At 37.8% G+C, this 20,937-nt stretch overlaps 1 protein-coding gene across 1 annotated transcript in view; it reads left to right on the top strand.

Moving 5' to 3' along the window:
- Positions 1-2,315: 2,315 nt before the first annotated feature.
- Positions 2,316-20,937, top strand: part of IQUB (IQ motif and ubiquitin domain containing) — a 71,693-nt gene continuing 53,071 nt past the window's right edge. The window contains exons 1-3 of the mRNA XM_003261262.3: positions 2,316-2,909; positions 15,794-16,194; positions 18,103-18,237. Coding sequence (XP_003261310.2) covers positions 15,798-16,194; positions 18,103-18,237 — 532 coding nt within the window. The 5' untranslated portion in view covers positions 2,316-2,909; positions 15,794-15,797. The remainder of the gene's footprint in view (positions 2,910-15,793; positions 16,195-18,102; positions 18,238-20,937) is intronic.

Here is a 20,937-nt window from a genome sequence, read left to right as displayed (position 1 = left end):
TTTTATCAAGCCACTAGGTGGCATCTTTGTAAAAATAAAAGCACATCAAAAGAAATGTTTATTACATAAATAAATGCTGAGATGAATAAAGGTAGATGTTTCATGAGAAATACAAAGTCGTTTGGTGGAATAAATCCTGAGAAAATGCATAAATTTATCATGAAAAGGAAAATGGAAAATGGTATTGTAAAATTACTCTTTCACTTTTGGAATTGAGAAGCTTTTTCCTATTGGTTGTTTTCATTAAGTTTGAATATAAATTTATTATGTAACCAAACTACATTTGTGTGTATGTGAGTGTGTGTGTGCGTGAACAAGATTTTGACATGCTAATAACCTTTCCATGCTCCACAGACTACCCAAGGAAGCCTAACTATTAAGTTAGGTTCCTATTTAAGATTAAATTGTATAAAGTCATCCTCACAGCAAACTACAAAAAAATATGAATAGTGGCTATCAAGTCACATTTAACACTGTGAGACACTTAAGTTCTCTCCTACCAGTTTTCTTCCCCCATCTCCTGACTCTATTCCTAAACCTACTGTTTGCATACTGTCCCTAACATTGAGAACAGTGAATGATAAATTTTAAAGAGGAGACCCAGAAAAGTGAATGTTTAAAACCAGTGGAATGTTTATTAGTAGCAGAATGTAAGATAAATTATGATTTTGGAGATGGGAGTGTATGAGTGTTTGTAAAATCTTATCTGCACACCTCCACACCTGGTCTACCCATCCAAGAAAGCCTAATTCTAGTGGTTACCTCTATGCCCATTTTTCCCCTTTACTTTTCATGAACGTGTGGAAATGATTAAAATGAATTTACTTTTACTGATCATTACTAAAAGCCAATTTTATCTGAATATATATTTCACTATTCTAGTAAAAATATATTTTAAAATGGGATGACTGAAAAAAATGGCATTGGATATTACAAAGTTATTGGGGAGATGAGAGTGCAATTTCAGCAGAACAGTATAAAGAAATAAATGAAGACAATGAACATTTACGAATAAGGGAATGGACCTGTACTAATTTTATTAATCCTTTTAAAATATCAAATCAAATTAAATAGTACTGTAATAGTGGGTAAAAAATCTGGGACCTGGAGTTAGATTGCTTAGGTTTAGTCCTGGTTCCCTCATTAAACTTTGTGTGCCTTAGTTTTCTCATTTACAGAATGGATCTAATAGTTTTTCCCTAATAAAATCGTTGTAAGGATTAAATTAAAAATCTATGTATGGTGCCTCATGACAATGAATACTTCATAAGCTATTACAAGATAGCAACATGTAGTTTGTTACTAAATTTCCAAGAGGAACATACTTGACCTCCAATACTATCCTGTGCTTCTTTAAAAGTTTTCTTATTTATTGATAGGCCGGGCGCGGTGGCTCACTCCTGTAATCCCCAACACTTTTGAAGGCGGATTGCTTGAGGCTAGGAGTTCCAGATCAGCCTGGTCAACATGGTGAAACCCCATCTCTACTAAAAATACCAAAATTAGCCGGGCGTGGTGGCGGGCGCCTGTAATCTCAGCTACTCAGGAGGCTGAGGCAGGAGAATCGCGGGAGCTGGGGAGGTGGAGGTTGCAGTGAGCCGAGATCTAACCACTGCACTTCAGCCTGGGCGACAGAGCAAGACTCTGTACACACACACACACACACACACACACACAAAGAAAAATAATTTGTTAGACAAAATTTAGTTTATTAAGTAATTTAGTGATTAACAAAAGTTCTTCTCTTATAAGCAGAATTATTTGATAGCTACTATCTCCCTTTTCTCTTTGGCTGCCAGGAAGCTGAGAGCCAATTTGTTAGTTTAACAAAAGCAAGTAGGCACCTGACAGTTTCTCGCCTCTGACTTCATCGTGATGATTTCTCTGACTCGGATTTTTTTACATCTGTAAGATTAAATTGCTGTCAGTGTTTGGTTTAGAGAGCTGTGCCCTTTCACAAGTGTAAAAGATCTTGGAGAGAGGTTACTGTCCTGATTCACTTGGATCTACGTAGCCAGTTGGTAACAGCCCGCCGCCTCTGGCTCCTCCCCTTCTCCCCGCCGCGTCCCTCTTCCCCGCCGCGTCCCTCTTCCCCGCCCCGTCCCTCCTCCCCGCCCCCTCGCCTCTGGCCCCGCCCCTCCTCCCTGCCGCTTCCCTCCTCCACGCCCCCTCGCCTCTGGCTCCTCCCCTTCTCCCTGACGCGTCCCTCTTCCTGTCTCTTAGCCTCTGGCGATCCTCCCCTTTCTCCTGCCATGTTCCTCCTTCCCCTTTTCCCTGTCGCGTTCCTCCTGTGCAGCCCCCCATCCCCCTCCTCTGGCTCCTCCTCCTCTTCCCTAACGCGATCCTCCTTCCCGACCCCGGCCCCCAGCCCGCCTCTGGCTCCTTCCCTTATTTCCTGCCGTGTTCCTCCTTCCCGACACCGCCCCTCCGCCTCTGGCTCCTCCCCTTCTCTCTTGCCGCGCTCCTCCTTCACGACCCCGCCTCCCCGCCTCCGGCTCCTCCCCTTCTCTCCTGCCGCGCTCCTCCTTCCCGACACCGCCCCTCCGCCTCTGGCTGCTTCCCTTCTGTTCTGCCGCACTCCTCCTTCCCGATACCGCCCCTCCGCCTCTGGCTCCTCCCCTTCTCTCCTGCCGCGCTCCTCCTTCACGACCCTGCCTCCTCGTCTCTGGCTCCTCCCCTTTTCTTCTGCCGCGCCCCTCCTTCCAGGCCCCGCCCCCTACCCTCCTCTGGCTCCTCCCCCCACCCGCCTCTGGCTCCTCCCCTTCCCCCTGCCGTGCCCTGGCAGGAAGAGGTGGTGCCAGGACCGTTGCTAGGATACGACCAACAGCTGAGAACGCGGCGAGTATGGAAGCTGCTTCTTAGGAGCCTGGGAAAGCACTTCGACGAGAATAGCTGGGTTTCGTACACAGGTAGGAGGACAGGTTTTGACTGCGGCCTTCCGGTCCGACGCTTAGATCCAGCCTAGAGCCGGTGACAGCCGCTCTGGACTCTGGGTTCTGTGTGCAGGGCAGTGATTGGCGCCTGAGCGCCTGGGGCTGCCTGGTCGGTCAGGAATGTTACGCCTTTACTTTAAAAACCGTGCGAAGCATCCCATCTTTCTCGGCTCCTTTTTTGGCTTCCCCTCTCTGATTTGGGACTTGAAGCAGCAGCATCAAGCTAGGAGGTACACCTCACCTCACACCCCGAGTGCTTATCACGGTAATTGCATAGAAGATGTGTGTATAACCCAAACCTGGCACTAGAGACTGTTAGCCTTCCGTGGCGACCATTGTCATATTAAGTCGAGAGATTTTAGACTTTCCTCACCTGGCACTCTCACTCTTTCCTCTCCACCCTTGGTCTTTGCCTCTTAACAAACCTAAAAATTCAACAGATCTATTTGGTAGAAGGCAATACTGGATCCCTACCTTACTAACTATACTACATTCTAAATGTATTAAGCTTTAAATGGTAGGGAATGAAATGTAGGTGAAAAGGGAGACTTTTTTGTATGCAAACATGATAGAGGTTGCTTTTTAAACATTTTCATTTGAATAGATAATACATAAAAAATAGTTCGAATAGTAAAAAGAATGAAGAGTGAAAATCCTCCATCTACCCATTTCTCCCCATCTCCAGGCCACCTTCCAGAGGTGTTTTAGACATACGCAAATGTGTAGTTACACCTGTAACATTGTGCATACTCTTCTGTGATTGGCTTTTACACTTAAGACTGTGTGTCCAGTTGTTTTCTATCAATATTTACAGATCTGTCTCATTTATGCGTTTATGGATGAATTTATGTATTTATGTTTCATTGTGAGAAGGTGTTTCGAAGCATTTCAGGAAATTTGGAAACTCTCATAAGCAAAAAGATTGATAAATGTCACTACCTAACAATCTAAAACTTTTGTATAGTAAGAGAAAACAAACAACATCAAACATACAATGGAAAATATAAGGGCAACACACAACAAAGGGATATTTAATTATTAGGACTCATAAAACAATATGAGGATGTAAGGAAACAAGGGGAACTTTTTGGGGCTATAATAGAAAACAGTTTGATGGAATTTAACAAAATTAAGATCTGTATGCTCTTTGACTTGTCCATTCTAAGTCTGAGAACTCATTTTCTGTATACTTACACATATATACAGAGATAGATGTATAAGATGTTTGTTGCAGCACTATTTTTAATAGTAAAAAACTAGAGACAGTTAAAATGTCCATCAATGAGCAACAGTTGACTACAGTGTGGCTTAGCCTTGCAAAGAAGTTACTGTGAAGTTGTTGAAAAGAATGCGGCAGAATCGTATTTTACATAAAAATAAATGTTAAGCACATATTATAAAAATAAGTCATAAAATAGTATTAAAGTTTAAAAATAAACAGAAATATAGTTTATGAAAGACATTGATATGATCATAAACAAATTTAAATGTATATATATTATATAATTGTAGCTTTATAGACAATTCCTGGAAAGATAAACTGCCTAACAATGAGAAATAAAATTAGCATGTCTGGAATACTTTTACTTCTTATTTTATCCCCTTCTATTCTGTTAGATTTTTTTCCTAGTAAGCACATATTACTCTCTTAAAAACAACAAAATGAACAATAACAATAATGAAAAAACGATTTTGAAAAGTCTTTTCCAACTGTAGCTTTCCAAACTGGGTTGGAATTTCACATTTTACATTTCACACTTTTAATATGTGTACTTTGTTATTTACATTTAATATTTGCTGCAGTGAGAGTTTACACATTTATGTATGCAAGTAGAGCATATTAATATATACATATGAGGGGGTATTAGAAACCAATAAAATTAGCTCCTTGTTCTAGATGGGTGAAAAAAAAATCTGCTGAGTATTTTCTACTCTATTTTAAATCATAGTCATGTTTCTCACTTAAGAATTAAAGACATTCTCTGATAATGTATCTGATGGCAAAATTGTTAGTTAAATTCTGGATCTGACTACCACTAACCTACCATGAGGCATTCCTGGGTCTTAGCTTTTTCATCTGCAGGGAGATCAGTTTCTAAACTTTTTCTTAATCACCAGGACCCCTTTTCTGTTCTCCTCCCAATCCCCCATGGACTCCTACACTGAGATACAGCACAGTTAAGTGGTTAAGGGCATGGGTTCTGGATCCAGACTGCCTGGATTTGGATCCCAGATATACTGCTTACTAGCTCTGGGTTCTTGAAAATACTACTTAACCTCTCTGTGCTAATTTCTTTATCTGTAAAATGGGCATAATTATATCATCTGTGAGAATTAAATAATTTGGTGTATTTGCTAATTTACGCTTTATTTTAAAAGTATTTTTTTCTCCTACTTTATAAAACGAGTAATTATGTAATACCTAGGAGTCATTTTTAGTGTATAATTATCATTAGCCATTTGGAAATTTTAGAAATAGTTCATTACTAATTAGCTAACATTTCTTATATGCTTATTGTGTGCCAGGCACTGTTTGCTAAGTACTTTATATACACTATTTTATTTAATTCTTGGAAGAACCTTTGATGTTGAAACTACTAATATCCCGTTTCACAAGTGAGGAAAATGAGACTTAGGTTAAGAAACCTCTGTATCTCAAAGTCATATAGCTAGTAAGTATCAGGAAGTGTGAGGGGTCTGGTGTTTTACCCTATGTACAAACTAATACGTTAGTCACTGTTTCTTGGATGCTGGGTCAAAGGACACGTGCAAAAGAAGTAGCCAGTGCTTCAAGTTTGTGCCAATTTCACAAGCCCCACCCAGTCCAACAGGGGAAACACAAGTGAGTCTACATGGATGCTTGCACATGGAGAATTTACTGCTTTTACAGTAAACCAAAGAAAGCCTGCTCTTTGTTTCTGGGGAAGAGTTTATCTCAGCCATTGCAGTTTCTCGGTGCAAACACAACCCTGAGAAAGGGTCTGCGTAAACAGTGGTCATGGCCTTGCATTTTTGTCACGCCCCACAAGAACATGTAGGGACACTCAAGACCCATGGCCGATTGCTTCTTTCGACAAGAAGTTGTTAAGTCTGGAATCAAACTCAGGTGGGCTGGCTCCACAGTCAGCCCTTCTGAAATTCCACTTTAGGAAACCAAAGCTGGGAATCACTGTACTGCATGGCAATGAAGTCATGACTTAGAAACCTTGACATTTCTTATTTTTAGGTTGAATAAATGCTTATCACTGCTAACCATCATAAACACAGTTGCTAATCACCCTTTTTATAAACAACTAACGTCTTGAAAACATGTAATTATTTGGGTCATTCATATCATTAATTAAGGACCTATGAACCTTAGGCACTACTATACATACAATCTACAGGTTACAGAGAACTGTGATCAGTGTGTGTTTGTGTGTGTGTGTGTGTGTGTGTGTGTATGTGTTTATTTAGACAGGGTCTCACTCCATCGCTCTGGCTGGAGGGCAGTGGTGAGATCTTGGCTCACTACAATCTCCACCGCCCTGGCTGAAGCTATCTTCCCACCTCAGCCTCCCGAGTAATTAGAATTGCAGGTGCGTGCCACAATACAATGCACAGCTAAGTTTGTATTTTTTGTAGAGACAGGGTCTCACTATGTTGCCCAGGCTGGTATTGAATTTCTAGGCTCAAGGGATCTGACCACCTCGGGCTCCCAAAGTGCTGGGATTATAGGCTTGAGTTACCGCGCCCAGCCCTCATCTTGTTTATAAGGAGACAGATTGCTTGGAGGGGAGCAATCTAGGACACCTAACATACTAAAATTAGGGTGAAATAAATATAAGCATTAGAAACCATAGCAACTAGGAAATGGAGGCAGACGCATTGAGGAGGAAGATGGAGGGGTAAGGATTTATCCAGTACCTATCAAAGAAACTTTATAATATGTGGCTTGCGTTTCTGACTACATTGATTTCACATGTCTCATGGCTTTAAATACCATAGACTTCTGACTCTCCAATTTCCAGGCCAACATCTTCTCAGAACTTCAAACTGCTAACCCAGTGTCCAGTGGGCATCTCAAACTCAGCATGCCCCAAATCAGACTGATCTAATTTCCATGCATACCTCAGGCCTCCTTTATTTGAAGTTTTCTTTATTTCTGTAAATGTAGCTCATCCTTCTGGTTATTTGGGCTAAAAATGTTAGCAGTATCCTTGATTCCTCTCTTTATCTCATAGCCCACATTTAGTTCATCACTAAATCCTTTCAGCTCTATTTTAAAAATATATCCAGAATCCAGTCAGCACTTCTCATCGTCTCCTCTACTGTCACCCAGGTCCATTTCACCTCATGTCAAGGTTACTACAATAGACTCCAGTAGACTCCTGATGTCCTACCAGCTTCCCACTCCCCTACCTTCCACAATCTAATGCCCTCTCCCCACAACCTCCTCTCTGGCTTCATCTTCTATTGCTCTTTTCTTAACTCACTGCTCTCTAGCCACATAAGTTGACTAGCTAGTTATTCCTCAGATATGTGATGCTTCTCATTTCTCCATTTGTCCTCATGCCTTGCTTATTTTCTCAGTTCAGCCTCCTGCTCAGATGTCATTTTAACCAGAGAGGCATTCCTTCCCCACACAAATACTTAGCAAAACTTGCCGCTCTACTCTGCCATACTCTCTCCTAATAGTCTCATACTTCCTAGCCACCTTCTTTGCTTTATTATTTTGCTAGCTCTTTATCTGATCCAATGTATATTTTACTAATTTAGTTATTACTTGTCTATTTTCCTCACTAGAATGTAAGCTATTTTTTAACTGCAGATCAAAATCTCTGCAGTAAAAACTGCAAACTACCGACCAGATCAAAATCCCTGCAGTAAAAAAAGCTTATATTCTAGTGAGGAAAATGGGCAAGTAACAACTAAATTAGTGAAATATGTACTGGGTCAGATAAAGATATGTATCAAATATCACACGTGTCCAATAAATATGTACAATAATTATGTATCAACAAAAATTTTAAAATTTTTGAAAAGCCTTGTCCATGGCTGTGTGTAGAAACATAGAAGTGTCTCTGCACACAGCTAAAAGAGGGACTGGTAATGAGTAGGTACCCAATAAAAATTTGTTGAAAGCATGAATGAATTCAGCCATGGCCAATGCTTTTCAAAAATTTAAAAATTTTTGTTTATACGTAATTGTACATATTTATTGAGCAACTGTGATATTTGATACATGCATACAATTTATAATAATCAAATTAAGGTAATTAGGATATCTGTTACCTTATCATTTCTTTGTTCTGGGAATATTCTAAAACTTTTCTTCTAGCTGTTTTGAAATATAAAATATTGTTAACTATAGTCACCATACGGTGCTATCAAACATAGAACTTACTCCTTCTATGTAAATGTATTTTTGAACCCCCTAACCAACCTTACTTCATCCCTCCTCCCTCCTGCCCTTCCCAGCTTCTGGTAACCATCATTCTAGTCTCTACCCTTGTGAGATCAACTTTTTAAGCTCCTACTTTTGAATGAGAACATGTGATATTTGTCTTTCTGTGCCTTACTTATTTTACTTAATTAACATAATGTCCCCCAGTTTCACCCATGTTGTTGCAAATGACAGAATTTCATTCTTTTTTATGGCTTAATAATATTTCATTGTGTGTATACATGCCACATTTTCTTTCTTTATTCGGTGGTAGACACTTAGGTTGATTGGCTATTGTGGATAGTGCTCCAGTAAACATGGGAGTGCAGATATCTCTTCAATATGCTGATTTCCTTTCTTTTGTTTATATACCCAGCAGTGGAATTGCTGGATTATATGGTAGAACTATTTTTAGTTTTTTGAGGAACCTTCCTGCTGTTTTCTACAATGGCTGTAGTAATTTACATTTCCCACTAACAGTGTACTACCATTCCCCTTTCTTTGCATCCTTGCCAGCATCTGTTATTTTCTTTTTGACAATAGCCATTTTAACTGGGGTGAGATGATGTCTTATTGTGGTTTTGATTTGCATTTCTCTGATTATTATTGATGTTGAGTATTTTTTCATATACCTGTTGGCTATTTTTATGTCTTCTTTTGAGAAATGTAGTGATTATATTGATGAAAAAAATAAATTAGAGGGTAGTTGAGGTATGATTAGGGAGGCCTCCCTGGAAACTGAGACATGGAAGATGAGGAATTAGTCATAAAGATTTGTAGTAACAGGCCAGGTACGGTGGCTCACGCCTGTAATCCCAGCACTTTGGGAGGCTGAGGTGGGCAGATCACCTGAGGTCAGGAGTTTGAGACCATCCTGGCCAACATAGTGAAACTGTGTATCTACTAAAAATACAAAAATTAGCTAGGCATGGTGGCGGGCACCTGTAATCCCAGCTATTTGGGAGGCTGAGGCAGGAGAATTGCTTGAACCAGGAGGCAGAGGTTGCAGTGAGCTGAGATCTCACCATTGTACTGTAGCCTGGGTGACAGAGCCAGACTCTATCTCAAAAAAGGTTTGTAGTAACACATTTCTGACATAGGAAACATAAAATGCAAAAGCCCCAAGAGGGAGATCAATCCTAGATACGGTAAAAGGTGGTGTTGTTTAGAAGATGAGGTCAGAGAGGCAGGGACTAGATCATTTAGGACCTTGAAGGCCATGGCGTGTAGTTTGGATTTTATTCTGGAAAGCATTTTATTTTAGAGGTATTTAAGCAAGTATGAGAGGGGCATGGCATGATTTTCTTTAAAAAATATTTTTCTGGCTGCTGTGAGAATAATGGATTTTTTTGGCAGGGGTTGGTGGGGTAGGAGTTTCAATAATGAAATTAAGATAACCAGCTAAGAGACTGTTGCAGTAATACTGTCAAAATATGACAGGATGACAGACAAAAGGAGACTGAGACTAAATTTTCAGGTCAGTACTGACAGTGCTTTTTGAGTGGCTGGATAATGGGTGAGCGAAAGAAAAAAAATAAAGGATGACTCTAAAAGTAGACCTTCCTTGGTTGTGTTATATTATTGTTTTATTATACTGTTAGGTATAATTTACTCATGTTATAGTTATGAAATTTATTATCCTAGGCCTGTTGGATCAACTCTCATGCCCTGGTGGGCATTCACGCTGGTTTAATCCTTTTCCACCTTATTAGATAGATATAGGCATGGCTTGCCCTTTAGGTATCTATACCTTCAGACTGCTTTTAAATGTTGTGTCTATTAAATGGGGCCTTGTTCACATTGGGTAGTGTCAGATCGAGCCTAACAAAGTTTCAGAGCATAGGTGAGCAAGCATTGTTCTTGCTGGCTGTAGGAAAGACAATGTAATTGCTGTTGTGAAATGGTCATTCTTACTACATAGCTATGAGAATAATCACTAGATGCTGACTGACTCTCAGAAGCTTTTTTGGTGTTGGTCCATGGATGGTTCTTATTCCTCATGGAAGACAGTTCCCCGTGGTTCTCTAGAATTTCTGCTTAAAAGACACTGACAGCTTTGTTTTGAATTTTGTTTTCAAGGGTATTTGTATACTGAACAGTCTTAAAAGATATAGGGTCTCTTTCTTTTTTTTTTTTTTTTTTTTTTTGAGGCGGAGTCTCGCTCTGTTGCCCAGGCTGGAGTGCAGTGGCGCGATCTCGGCTCACTACAAGCTCCGCCTCCCGGGTTCACGCCATTCTCCTGCCTCAGCCTCCCGAGTAGCTGGGACTACAGGCGCCCGCCACCACGCCCGGCTAATTTTAATTTTTGGTAGAGACGGGGTTTCACCGTGTTAGCCAGGATGGTCTCGGTCTCCTGACCCCGTGATCCACCCGCCTCGGCCTCGCAAAGTGCTGGGATTACAGGCGTGAGCCACAGCGCCCGGCCGATATACGGTCTCTTTCTAAAGCAGAGGTCAGATTTATCTGTCTGATATAATAACAATGATATATTCCCCCAAGGCAAAGGCTAGGCATATTTGCTTGAAGTCCATTATAAAGGATTGGAGTTTCTAAGCTTGGGGTTTCTTAGCTGTGATACAAACCCACTGTGTGTATGGCATCTAATTGGGCATTCCACATTGTTCATCTGGGATTTGGGGGCACAGGGATCCTATGTGAATATAAAGCTCATGCTATCTGCTGTGCCATGAATAATAAAGTCCTTTGTCTTGACCCAGGAGTCTTATCTATTCTAACAGCATTCATGAAACTATGGCAGGCTAAATTGTTAGCTTGTAGGTAGGATGAAATCTCAGACCTGTCATAATTCTTCGTTCCTATTCCTAAAGAGGCTTTAGCACTCATGATCCTATACTCTCCCAGCCACCTTGTGTTTTCCCTACTCTACTAGCCTATGATGTCTTATCTAATTTTTTAAACAGGTAATACATGTATATTGTTTAAAAATAAAAATATTAAAAATAATACATTGAGAATTCTGGAGCCCACCCTTGTTCTGGCTACTTCCTACTCACCTTGCCCCCCATCAGATAACTAGTTTTCTTAGTTTCTTTCATACTTTTCTGAGTGTTTCTTTATCCAAATAGAAACAAACACGAATATATATTCTTATTTCACCTTCTTTCTTTTTCTCACTTAATAAATCTTGGAATGTGACTTCTGTCAACATATAGAGTACTTCATCCTCCTCTTCCTCTTTCTTCTTTTTTATTTAGCGTCTTTATTAAGTATAGCACAAAATCATAAAGCCACATAAAACACATATACAGACGAATGTATGAATGAATTATGATAAGATAATGAATTATGATAAGATAAATGCCCTTTTTATCATTTTCACCCCCACAACAGATATGACAAATGATTGTTTTGTATTTCTGTGTGTGTATGACTTTATGACATTATTTTTATACAGCCAAAGTGCATTTATATTTACCCATATATTTTCACTTTCTTTGCTATTTATCCTTTCCTATACCACTGACCTTACATCTGGGGTCAGTTCTTTTTCCCTGCCTCGTCGATTTTCAAAAATTGTTATTGTTATTGAAATTCCTTGAGTCTTAGTCTTAATAGCACACTTTTTTCCCCCTACTGAAAGGAGCATTAGTTGCTATTACTTTTTGTTATCTTTCTAGTAAGGGATAATCTAGACACAATAAAATTTACCCTCTTTAGTCTGGAGAGCTATACATTTTAATAAACACATATAGTTTGCATAACCACTACCACAGTTGAGATTTTGAGTGTTTCCATCATGTAAAAAATCCCCACATCCTTCTGTAATCAACTCTTATCTTTACCCTTAGGCTTTGGTATATTTTCTAACCCTAGGATTTGTCATATAAATTGAGTCAATAGTACACAGCCTTAGTAAAGCTGGCTTCTTCACTGAGCATAATTTCTTTGAGTTTCATCCATGTTGTTGTGTGTACCACTTGTCTTTATATGCACTCACTAGCACTTGCTATTAGAGAGCTTTAAAAAATATTATTTTAATTATTCTAGTAGGTATGTAGTGCTATCTCATTGTGATTTGAAATTCCATTTTTATAATGAGTAACAATATTGAGCTTCTTTTTATGTGTTTGTTCTCAGGGCTGAGACTGGGGTGAAGCAAATGATGCACCTAGGCCCAAAATTTTAGGAGGCATTCATTTTCAGACAGGAGTACGAGTGTAGAGCATTGTAGGCACTTCACTTGCCTCAACCTAGACCTGGCCCTGCTTAATTGCCTTCTATATGTATTCTTTGGTGAAGTGTCTGTTTAAATATTTTACCTTTTTTAAATATTATTTTTTCTCATTATTCTCTATATAGTCTGGATATAAGTCCTTTATCAGATATGCATTTTGTGAAAAGTATCTTCTAGTCTATGATTTGTCTTTTTATTCTCCCAGTTGTGTTTTCTGAAGAGCAGAAATTCTTGATTTTGTTGTTATTGCTGTTTTTAGAAGATACTATCTTGGCCAGTTTGGGGTGAGGATGACCCCTCAGATAGAAACAAAAGCATTACCTCAGACTCTTCAAAGAGGGCGGATGAATATGTTGCTAGGAGGTAGGGCTTTGTTATGATATCCTCTTTCTAATTAGGCCATTAAGCTCTGTTACAGGAGAAAATAATCAAAATCGTGTTTCTGTGAGTGTGTTTTTTGTTTTTGGTTTGTTTGTTTGTTTTGTTTTTTGTGGTGAGAGCCTGAAGAAGTTTCTTGACCTTTTTTAAAATTGAGTTTTGTTCAGGTTTTTCTCATTCCACTTCTTTCCCTCTTGATTGTTTTGAAATTTAAAAACTATGTTTCTGTTTTTTATTGCTTGTAGTGAGATTTAACTATGCATATTTACGTAACGAAGTCTAAGGTTAAGAATATATCCCCCTTGGAATGGGAGGCCATTATTTTATGTGAAATAACTCAGAAACAGAAAGTCAAATACCACATGTTCTCACTTATAAGTGTGAGTGAAATAACATCTACACCTGAACATAGAGAGTGGAATAATAGACATTGGAGACTTGAAAGAAAGGGAGCAGGGGAAGGGTGTGAGGGATGAGAAATTACTCAGTGGGTACTATGTATACTATTAGGGTGATGGCCACAATAAAAGCCCAGACTTCACCACTACACAATCTATTAATATAACAAAACTGCACTGTACTTGTACTCCCTAAGTCTATACAAATAAACAAATTATAAACAGTATAAGGATTTGAGAGAGTTTGGTCTGGTTTTTTCCCTACTCAATTATATATTATTGTCTAATATTTCAGTTTGCTATCATTTTGTATTAACAGTATTTGTTTGGATTTACTCATATGTTTATGATTTTCCACATTTACCTTTCCGAGTTGCACTTCAGACATCCCTTGAAATTATTTTCCTCCTTTGAGTATATTCTTCAGAAGTTCCTTTAGAGCAAATATCTTGGTGGTAACTTAGTAACTAACTTGTAAATGCTTCTGTTTTCTTTCTTGAGAGGTAATTTTGCTGGGTGCACAATTCTAGGTTGATAGTTATCTTCTTTCAGTTAGCCTATTGTTGCATTGGCTCCTATTTTTCTGATAAGTCTGCGGTGATTTTACTTTTCTTTGTATTTATATCAGCAAATTAATATGATTCAAAACAGTAGATGTTATATTCTTTATCATTGTACTTTCAGGATCTTCTCTTTGTCTTTGATATTCTGTAATTTCATTACAATGTATATGGCTATTAATTATTTTTATTTAACCTGTTTGGTATATATTTGTTATGCTTCCTGGATCTGAGGATCCATATTCTTTTATCAGTTTTGAAAAGTTCTCAGCTATTACCTTTTAAAATATTTTTCCTGACTGGGCATCATGGCTCATGCCTGTAATCCCAGCACTTTGGGAGGCCGAGGCAGATGAATCATTTGAGGCCAGGAGTTCGAGACCAGCCTGGCCAACATGGCAAAACCTCATCTCTACTAAAAATACAAAAATAAGCTGGGTGTGGTAGCACATGCCTGTAGTCCCAGTTACTCAGGAGGCTAAGGCAGGAGAATCACTTGAAACTGGGAGGCGGAGGTTGCAGTGACCTGAGATTGGACCACTGCACTCCAGCCTGGGTGACAGAGCAATACTCTGTCTCAAAAAGAATAAATAATACATAAACATATTTTTTCTCCTCTATCTTTCTATTTTTCCTTCTGGGACTCCATTTTGACATATGTTAGTTCAGAAGCTGGCAAACATTTTATGAAAAGGACTTCGCAGGTTTTTTTTAGACTGCAAAGACCACACATAGTCTCCAATGCATCTTCTTTGTTGTTTTTTGGTTTCACAATACAAAATCATTCTTAGCTCACAACAAAATATATGCTTAGCAAAAACATGCTAGGCTTTCTTTTCCATGGCTTTTAGTCTCATATTTTTTGTATCTTATCTGTTTGCATCATTCTATATAAAATCATTTTATTTATCTTCCAGTTTACTAATTCTCTCTTCTCTCTCTAATCTTGTATAGCTTATTCACTGAGGTAAACAATTGTATATTTTTATTGCAGATATTTCCATTTTTAAAAATTTATAATTTAGTAGCCAGAGAATTCCACTGGCTATGGGTGAATTTACTTTCTTCATAAAGATTTGTGCTCAAAGTAGAAGCCCCAGAGAGAGCTTTTCCACCTCACTACTGTTTCAAGGTTTCATATTCCCCATGCCTTTGCCATAGAAATCTGGTCTTGGGGCTACCTTCCCTATTTTCCCTACCTGACTTCTGTAGGTGGGCTCCCTACTATATTGGATATTCGTTTCTCTGATTTAGCTCCTGCATCTGCAGCCCGGCTCTGGCATGCACTGGACTATCCCGGCCCAAGCTTTTAGATGCTGTCATCTTGTCTTCCAGACCCAAGCTCTTGGTTGCTATAGCTGTGGGTCTAGTCAGCTCCAAGCTCAACTTATATTTGTTGTAATAGGTTTATTTGGGGGGAGCAGAGGTCATTGCAGACCTCTGCTACAATTTGTAAGAGCAGAGCTACTACAAAAAGTGTATTCTCTTCAGGGTACACTTGCTATAGAGCTGGCTGGTTCCTTGGAGCTTCTAATCATTTGTAATGCTAGAAGGATCCATCTGTCAGTTTCGTATTCAGAAAAAAGAAATTCAAAAAGTCTTTTCACGAGGCATTCTTCATTAAATAAGGAAGTTTCAAAAAAAAGGGACTAAAATAAGGAAGAAATAAGAAATGACAAGATATTTAAAAATGTTTTTCCATATATTCTTTGCAGAGTATTGTCAAATTTATTGTTTTGAGGTTCTTTTTTTCAACCTGATGCTATTACTAAGATAAACATTTTTTTAAATTGAGCAACATTTTAGTTTAATATTATGAATGTTACTCTATACTAGCAATGAATTTGATTTTTGATGTAGAAACTTCATCTATGTAGTAAATGTGTTTATTTTTCTTAATTCAGGAAAATGTCTAATCAGCAGGAGAAGTATGAAGCTCAGAATATAGCCAATTCAACAGAAGAAAGTGATAATGCTTTTGATACTGTCACTATTCCAGTTCCCTCAGAAGAGCCTCAAGAGTCAGATCAAACTGAAGAGCATGAATCTGGAATAGAACAATTCAGTGAGAGCCGTGCAATACATGTTGAGGAGCAAAGTGACCAAAGCTTTTCAAGCCTGGAACCAGACAATGAACAACTCATGGAAGAGGTTATATCACCAAGACAAGTTTCATATACTCCACAACATCGTGAAAAGCAATATGCAATGCAGAGGCCAAATGATGATAGTTTGGCATTTCTGGATAAAATAAAGTCTATAAAGGAGTCTTTGCAAGAATCAATGGAAGATTCTCTAGCAACAGGTACTACCTAAGGAAGATAGGCTATTTCATTTTCTCATTTTGAAGAATGAATGAGTTTTCTTGTTGGCTTATTTTTGCTTAAAGATTTGTTTTATATTTGATATTCCTTTCCCTTTCCCTTATACACCAAACTTCCAGAGATACATAGCTTGAATCTCTTAACTATTTGTGAAAGCTTCTCTATTCTGCAGTATCTATTTTTCATCAGTGAATGAGCATCATTAAATTTAAAAATTGATATGTATATATTTTTTCAAAGAAAGTAGGTTTTAAAAATGTTTACCACCTTGGAAAATGATGGAGAAATTGTTGACTGAAATGGGAATTATTTTACATGCCAATTTGGAATTAATTGTTGTACCTAAATAGCAAGAGGTGGATGGGAACTTGACAATAGATTTTTCTAGTTTTGTATCCAGGGCTCGCTTATTCTACATATCATGTTGCTTTTATGTATTTCTATAGTCTGTTTAGTGTTAACTTATATTTTCCTTCAGAAAAATTATTGTTTTTCATTGTAGGTTAATTTTAAAGACATAAAGTAATGTTGATAGCATACAGTAGTTATTATTACATTCTTAATAACAGCAGATGGCACCAGCAATAAGGTGGTTACACAGAGAACCATTCTACTTGCATGGTTAACTGACTGCTCCTTTTCTGTCTTGTGAATGAGTTTTGAGAGAGTTTCTGCCTACAGAGTGGAGAACATGAGCCATGATTTAACAACAATAATAACAGCAGCTTAGTTTGGCTGGTAAAATGTGGCTTTTGAATCTAGTGGGGTAGTTTACCCTTGTGTGATGTGTCCATGTAAGTAAAGAATGAAAAGAGAGAAGGAGAGAAAACTACGTAAGCCCAATTATACCTGATTGAAGCAGGTATCTCTCAGTTTTAGTATTTAATGTAAATTTGGGCTTCATTTTTGGGTATTTCTGTCATTCCCTGATATTATAACTTAAACACATGGTGATTTTTAAAAAAATGTTGTCTTGGTCCTGTACCTCCTGAACTTCACAAATCCCTTGACACATTTCCCCTTCCCAAAGCTTAAGAAGTCACTACTATGAAAGTTTTAAAATTTATTAATTAAAATAACCTTCTTATATTTGCCATCTGAGAAAGTATTCTCTTTGTTGATAGAGAACCGTGAAAACAAGTTTTAACAAGCTCAAAGAACCTTTGCATTACCAGTGCCTACTTAAATTTTGTCATGTTATTGATAAATGTCTTATTTTTAGCTTTATGAAAACTGTAATTTCAGGAATCTAGAAATATACAAAACTTTTTTGATCCACAGTCTTTATTCTATACTCCATCTTCTTACGTCTTCTCCATTAAAATTTGAAGTCTGTAGATGTAAAACAGTTTACCCATATTAATTACTTTTTACATACCGTATTTCCCTCCTATATTCGTGAACAGATAATCATTTTATCATAACATTTTAAAAAACTTTTAATATGTAAGTATCTTGATTCTCTCTTTTCTAGAGGGGATTGAGCCATATTATGTCCCTCTTTGTGAAAAGTAGTTATAGTGCATTTCTAACCTCTGAGACACTCTGTCTCAGGTCTGTCTTTCCTAAATTCACTATGCAAAAATGCCTGATTTCCTGAGATGTTTCCTAGGCTTATATCTGAACAAGACATACCAGGTATTGAACATTAGAGCTAATTTTTGAGATTATGGGTTGATTTTCAAAGCAGCTAAATATTGGCTACTTCTCCTTATAGAAAATTAAAAGTAACTGTTATCATTGGGGCACAGCAGGGAAACACTAGCAAGAACAACTTGTATTCTGTGTAATTAAAAATTAGCACATAATTCTGTATCTGTTTGTGGACTGTAGTTTGCTGACCTTTGCATATTTGACTATAATTCTTTCTTTTCTCTTTTAATTTACAGTAAAAGTTGTACTTATTCCAGTGGGCCAGGAAATTGTAATACCTTTTAAGGTTGATACCATTCTTAAATATCTCAAGGACCATTTTTCACACTTATTAGGTATCCCACATTCTGTACTGCAGATAAGATACTCAGGTAAGTTTGGAGGCTAATAAAACATATCAAGACTTTTCTAGTTTTAACATGTAAACAATCAAGATCTTTGATTTTAAAAACTAAATATCTTGATACTAATTTAACATTATATTGTGGTTATGCATTCACTTATTCAATACATATTTAGTAAGGGCACACTTTGTTCTAGATATAATTTAACATTATATTGTGGTTATGCATTCACTCATTCAATACATATTTAGTAAGGGCACACTTTGTTCTAGATACTTTGCTAAGAAATGAAGATACAGAGAAATGTGAAATAAGATTCCTGTTCTGAAATTGTTTACAGATTAGTAAGGAAGAAGATGCATGCAGTAGCTACCATGTAATGTGTAAATGCATCCATGGAAATATGCACAAAAAGCTGTGGGAACAGGGGAAGGAACTTGGTAGATTCTAGAAAGTTTCATTTAATAAAAATGATAATAATTGTGCCAAGTCACAAAGAGGTGAGAAAATGTAGAAGTTTCGGAAAGTGGTAAGAAGTGTTGAGTGGCTGGAAGTAGATTATATATGGGTAGCGGGAGGAGATGAGATTGAAAAAATGGATGATGAAAGAGAATGTGTAGAAGAGGAAGAGGACTGAATATGATTTATGAGTATTCTGTACATTAAGGTCAATTCACATTTCCATGATGATAGATATATTTATATTTTGTGGATGATATTGAACAGCCCACTGAAGTTATATTAATCTTGTGTCATGAGAGGACATAGTCTTTATTAACTGTTACAGTTTATCAGACTAACATACCTAAATATATGTTTTTATAGAATATGTCTGAACAGATCGTAATATTTTAAACAGTTTTGATATTGACTTATAATGATGCCACAAAAAGTTTCCAGAGAAAAATAATTTAATTTCCAAATTATTTAAAAAAATCTATTATAGTAAATGTACTCCAACAGTAAGATGTTCATGTGTTCAGATAAGTGATTGTTAAAACTTGATTTGCTATACAAAAGCTAAAACTTAAATAATTATTAGTAATAATGATTATGACCGTATTGTTGGTGTTGGTGATTAATTTATTGACCATATACTGTGTGCTAGTACTTCCAAAAAATGTTTTGCCTACATTATAATTTAATCCACACAGCAGCCTTTTGATGTAGGAATTACTAGTAACTCTTTTTTTGGGAGAAGAAACCCGAAACTCAAGAAACTTGTGCAAAGTCACGAAACTTGTAAGTGGCAGAGTCTGAACGTAAATGTAGGTATGACTCCAGAGGGAATTTGAAACTGCTGCACATTAACTATAAGGTGAAGTTCAAAATTGGATGAGAGAGCACTTTGAGATTGTAGTAACCAGCTAGTGGTACTTAAGGATTTCTCTGTTCTTTATACCTCATGACCTTTCTTCTTTAAGTACCAGGCATCACCACTGGGTAGCAGGCTTATGCCAGCAGCAATTACAAAAGACCTTGACACTTTGCCAGGCATCCTCTAAAGTGCTTTCTGCTAGTACTGGAACTTGAGCTCCAGTTTGGTGGGATTAAGCCCATTACAGAAATAAGTAGAGAAATAAAGGGGGCTTTGGGGGCCCTGTAGTGGTTTCCTATGGCTGTTCTAACAGTCACAAACTTAGTGGCTTAAAGCAGCACATATATTTCGCTTATAGTTCTGGAGGCAAAAAATCCAAAATTAATTTCATTGAGATAAAATCAAGGTGTCTACAGGGCTGCTGTCCCTCTGGAGGCTCCAGAAGAGAATCTGATTCCTTGCCCTTCCAGCTTTTAGAGTTGCATTCCTTGTATTTCTTGGCTTATTAGCCCCTTCCTCCATTTTAAAAGCCAGAACTGTAGCATCTTCAAATCTCTCTGCTTCTGTCATATGGCCTTCTCCTCTGTCATCAAATCTTCCTCTTCCTTCCTATAATAAGGGGACTTGTGATTACATTTACAGCCCAAGCAGATAATCCAGGAAAATCTTTCCAACTCAAAATTCTCAATCAAATCCGCAAAGCCACTTTTGCCGTATAAGGTAATATTCATAGGTCCGGGAGATTAGGATGTAGACATACTTGGGGCAATTACCCAACCTATCATAAAGTCCATATGACATTCATGTTAATTTTTTTTTTTTTTTGAGATGGAGTCTCACTCTGTTGTCCAGGCTGGAGTCAGTGTCACGATCTCGCTCACTGCAACCTCCACTTCCCAGGTTCAAGTGATTCTCCTGCCTTAGCCTCCCAAGCAGCTGGGACTACAGGCATGTGCCACCACACCCAGCTAATTTTTACATTTTTGGTAGAGACAGGGTTTCACCATATTGGCCAGGCTGGTCTCAAACTCCTGACCTTGTGATCCACCCGCCTTGCAAAGTGCTGGGATTACAGGTGTGAGCCACCACACCTGGCCCTCATGTTAATTTTTTAACTGAAGTATTTAGGGTGTGAAGTAGAAACTCAAAGATCTTAGAATGTGCTTTCTTGAACATAGCCAAAATAGACTACGGATGCTCCTCAATTTATGATTGGGTTATGTCCCAGTAAACCTGTCATAAATTGAAAACATCATATGTCAAAAATGCATTTAGTAAGCCTAACCTACCAAACTTCACAGCTTAGCGTAGCCTACCTTAAATGTGCTCAGAATAGTTACATTAGCTTACAGTTGGGCAAAATCATTTACTACAAGGACTCTTTTATAAGTGTTGAATATCTCATGTAA

The sequence above is a fragment of the Nomascus leucogenys genome, chromosome 13, assembly GCF_006542625.1.
Source record: "Nomascus leucogenys isolate Asia chromosome 13, Asia_NLE_v1, whole genome shotgun sequence".
NCBI lineage: Eukaryota > Metazoa > Chordata > Mammalia > Primates > Hylobatidae > Nomascus > Nomascus leucogenys.
The sequence above is the reverse complement of the archived record's forward strand: the minus strand, read 5'-3'. Positions and strand labels throughout refer to the sequence as shown.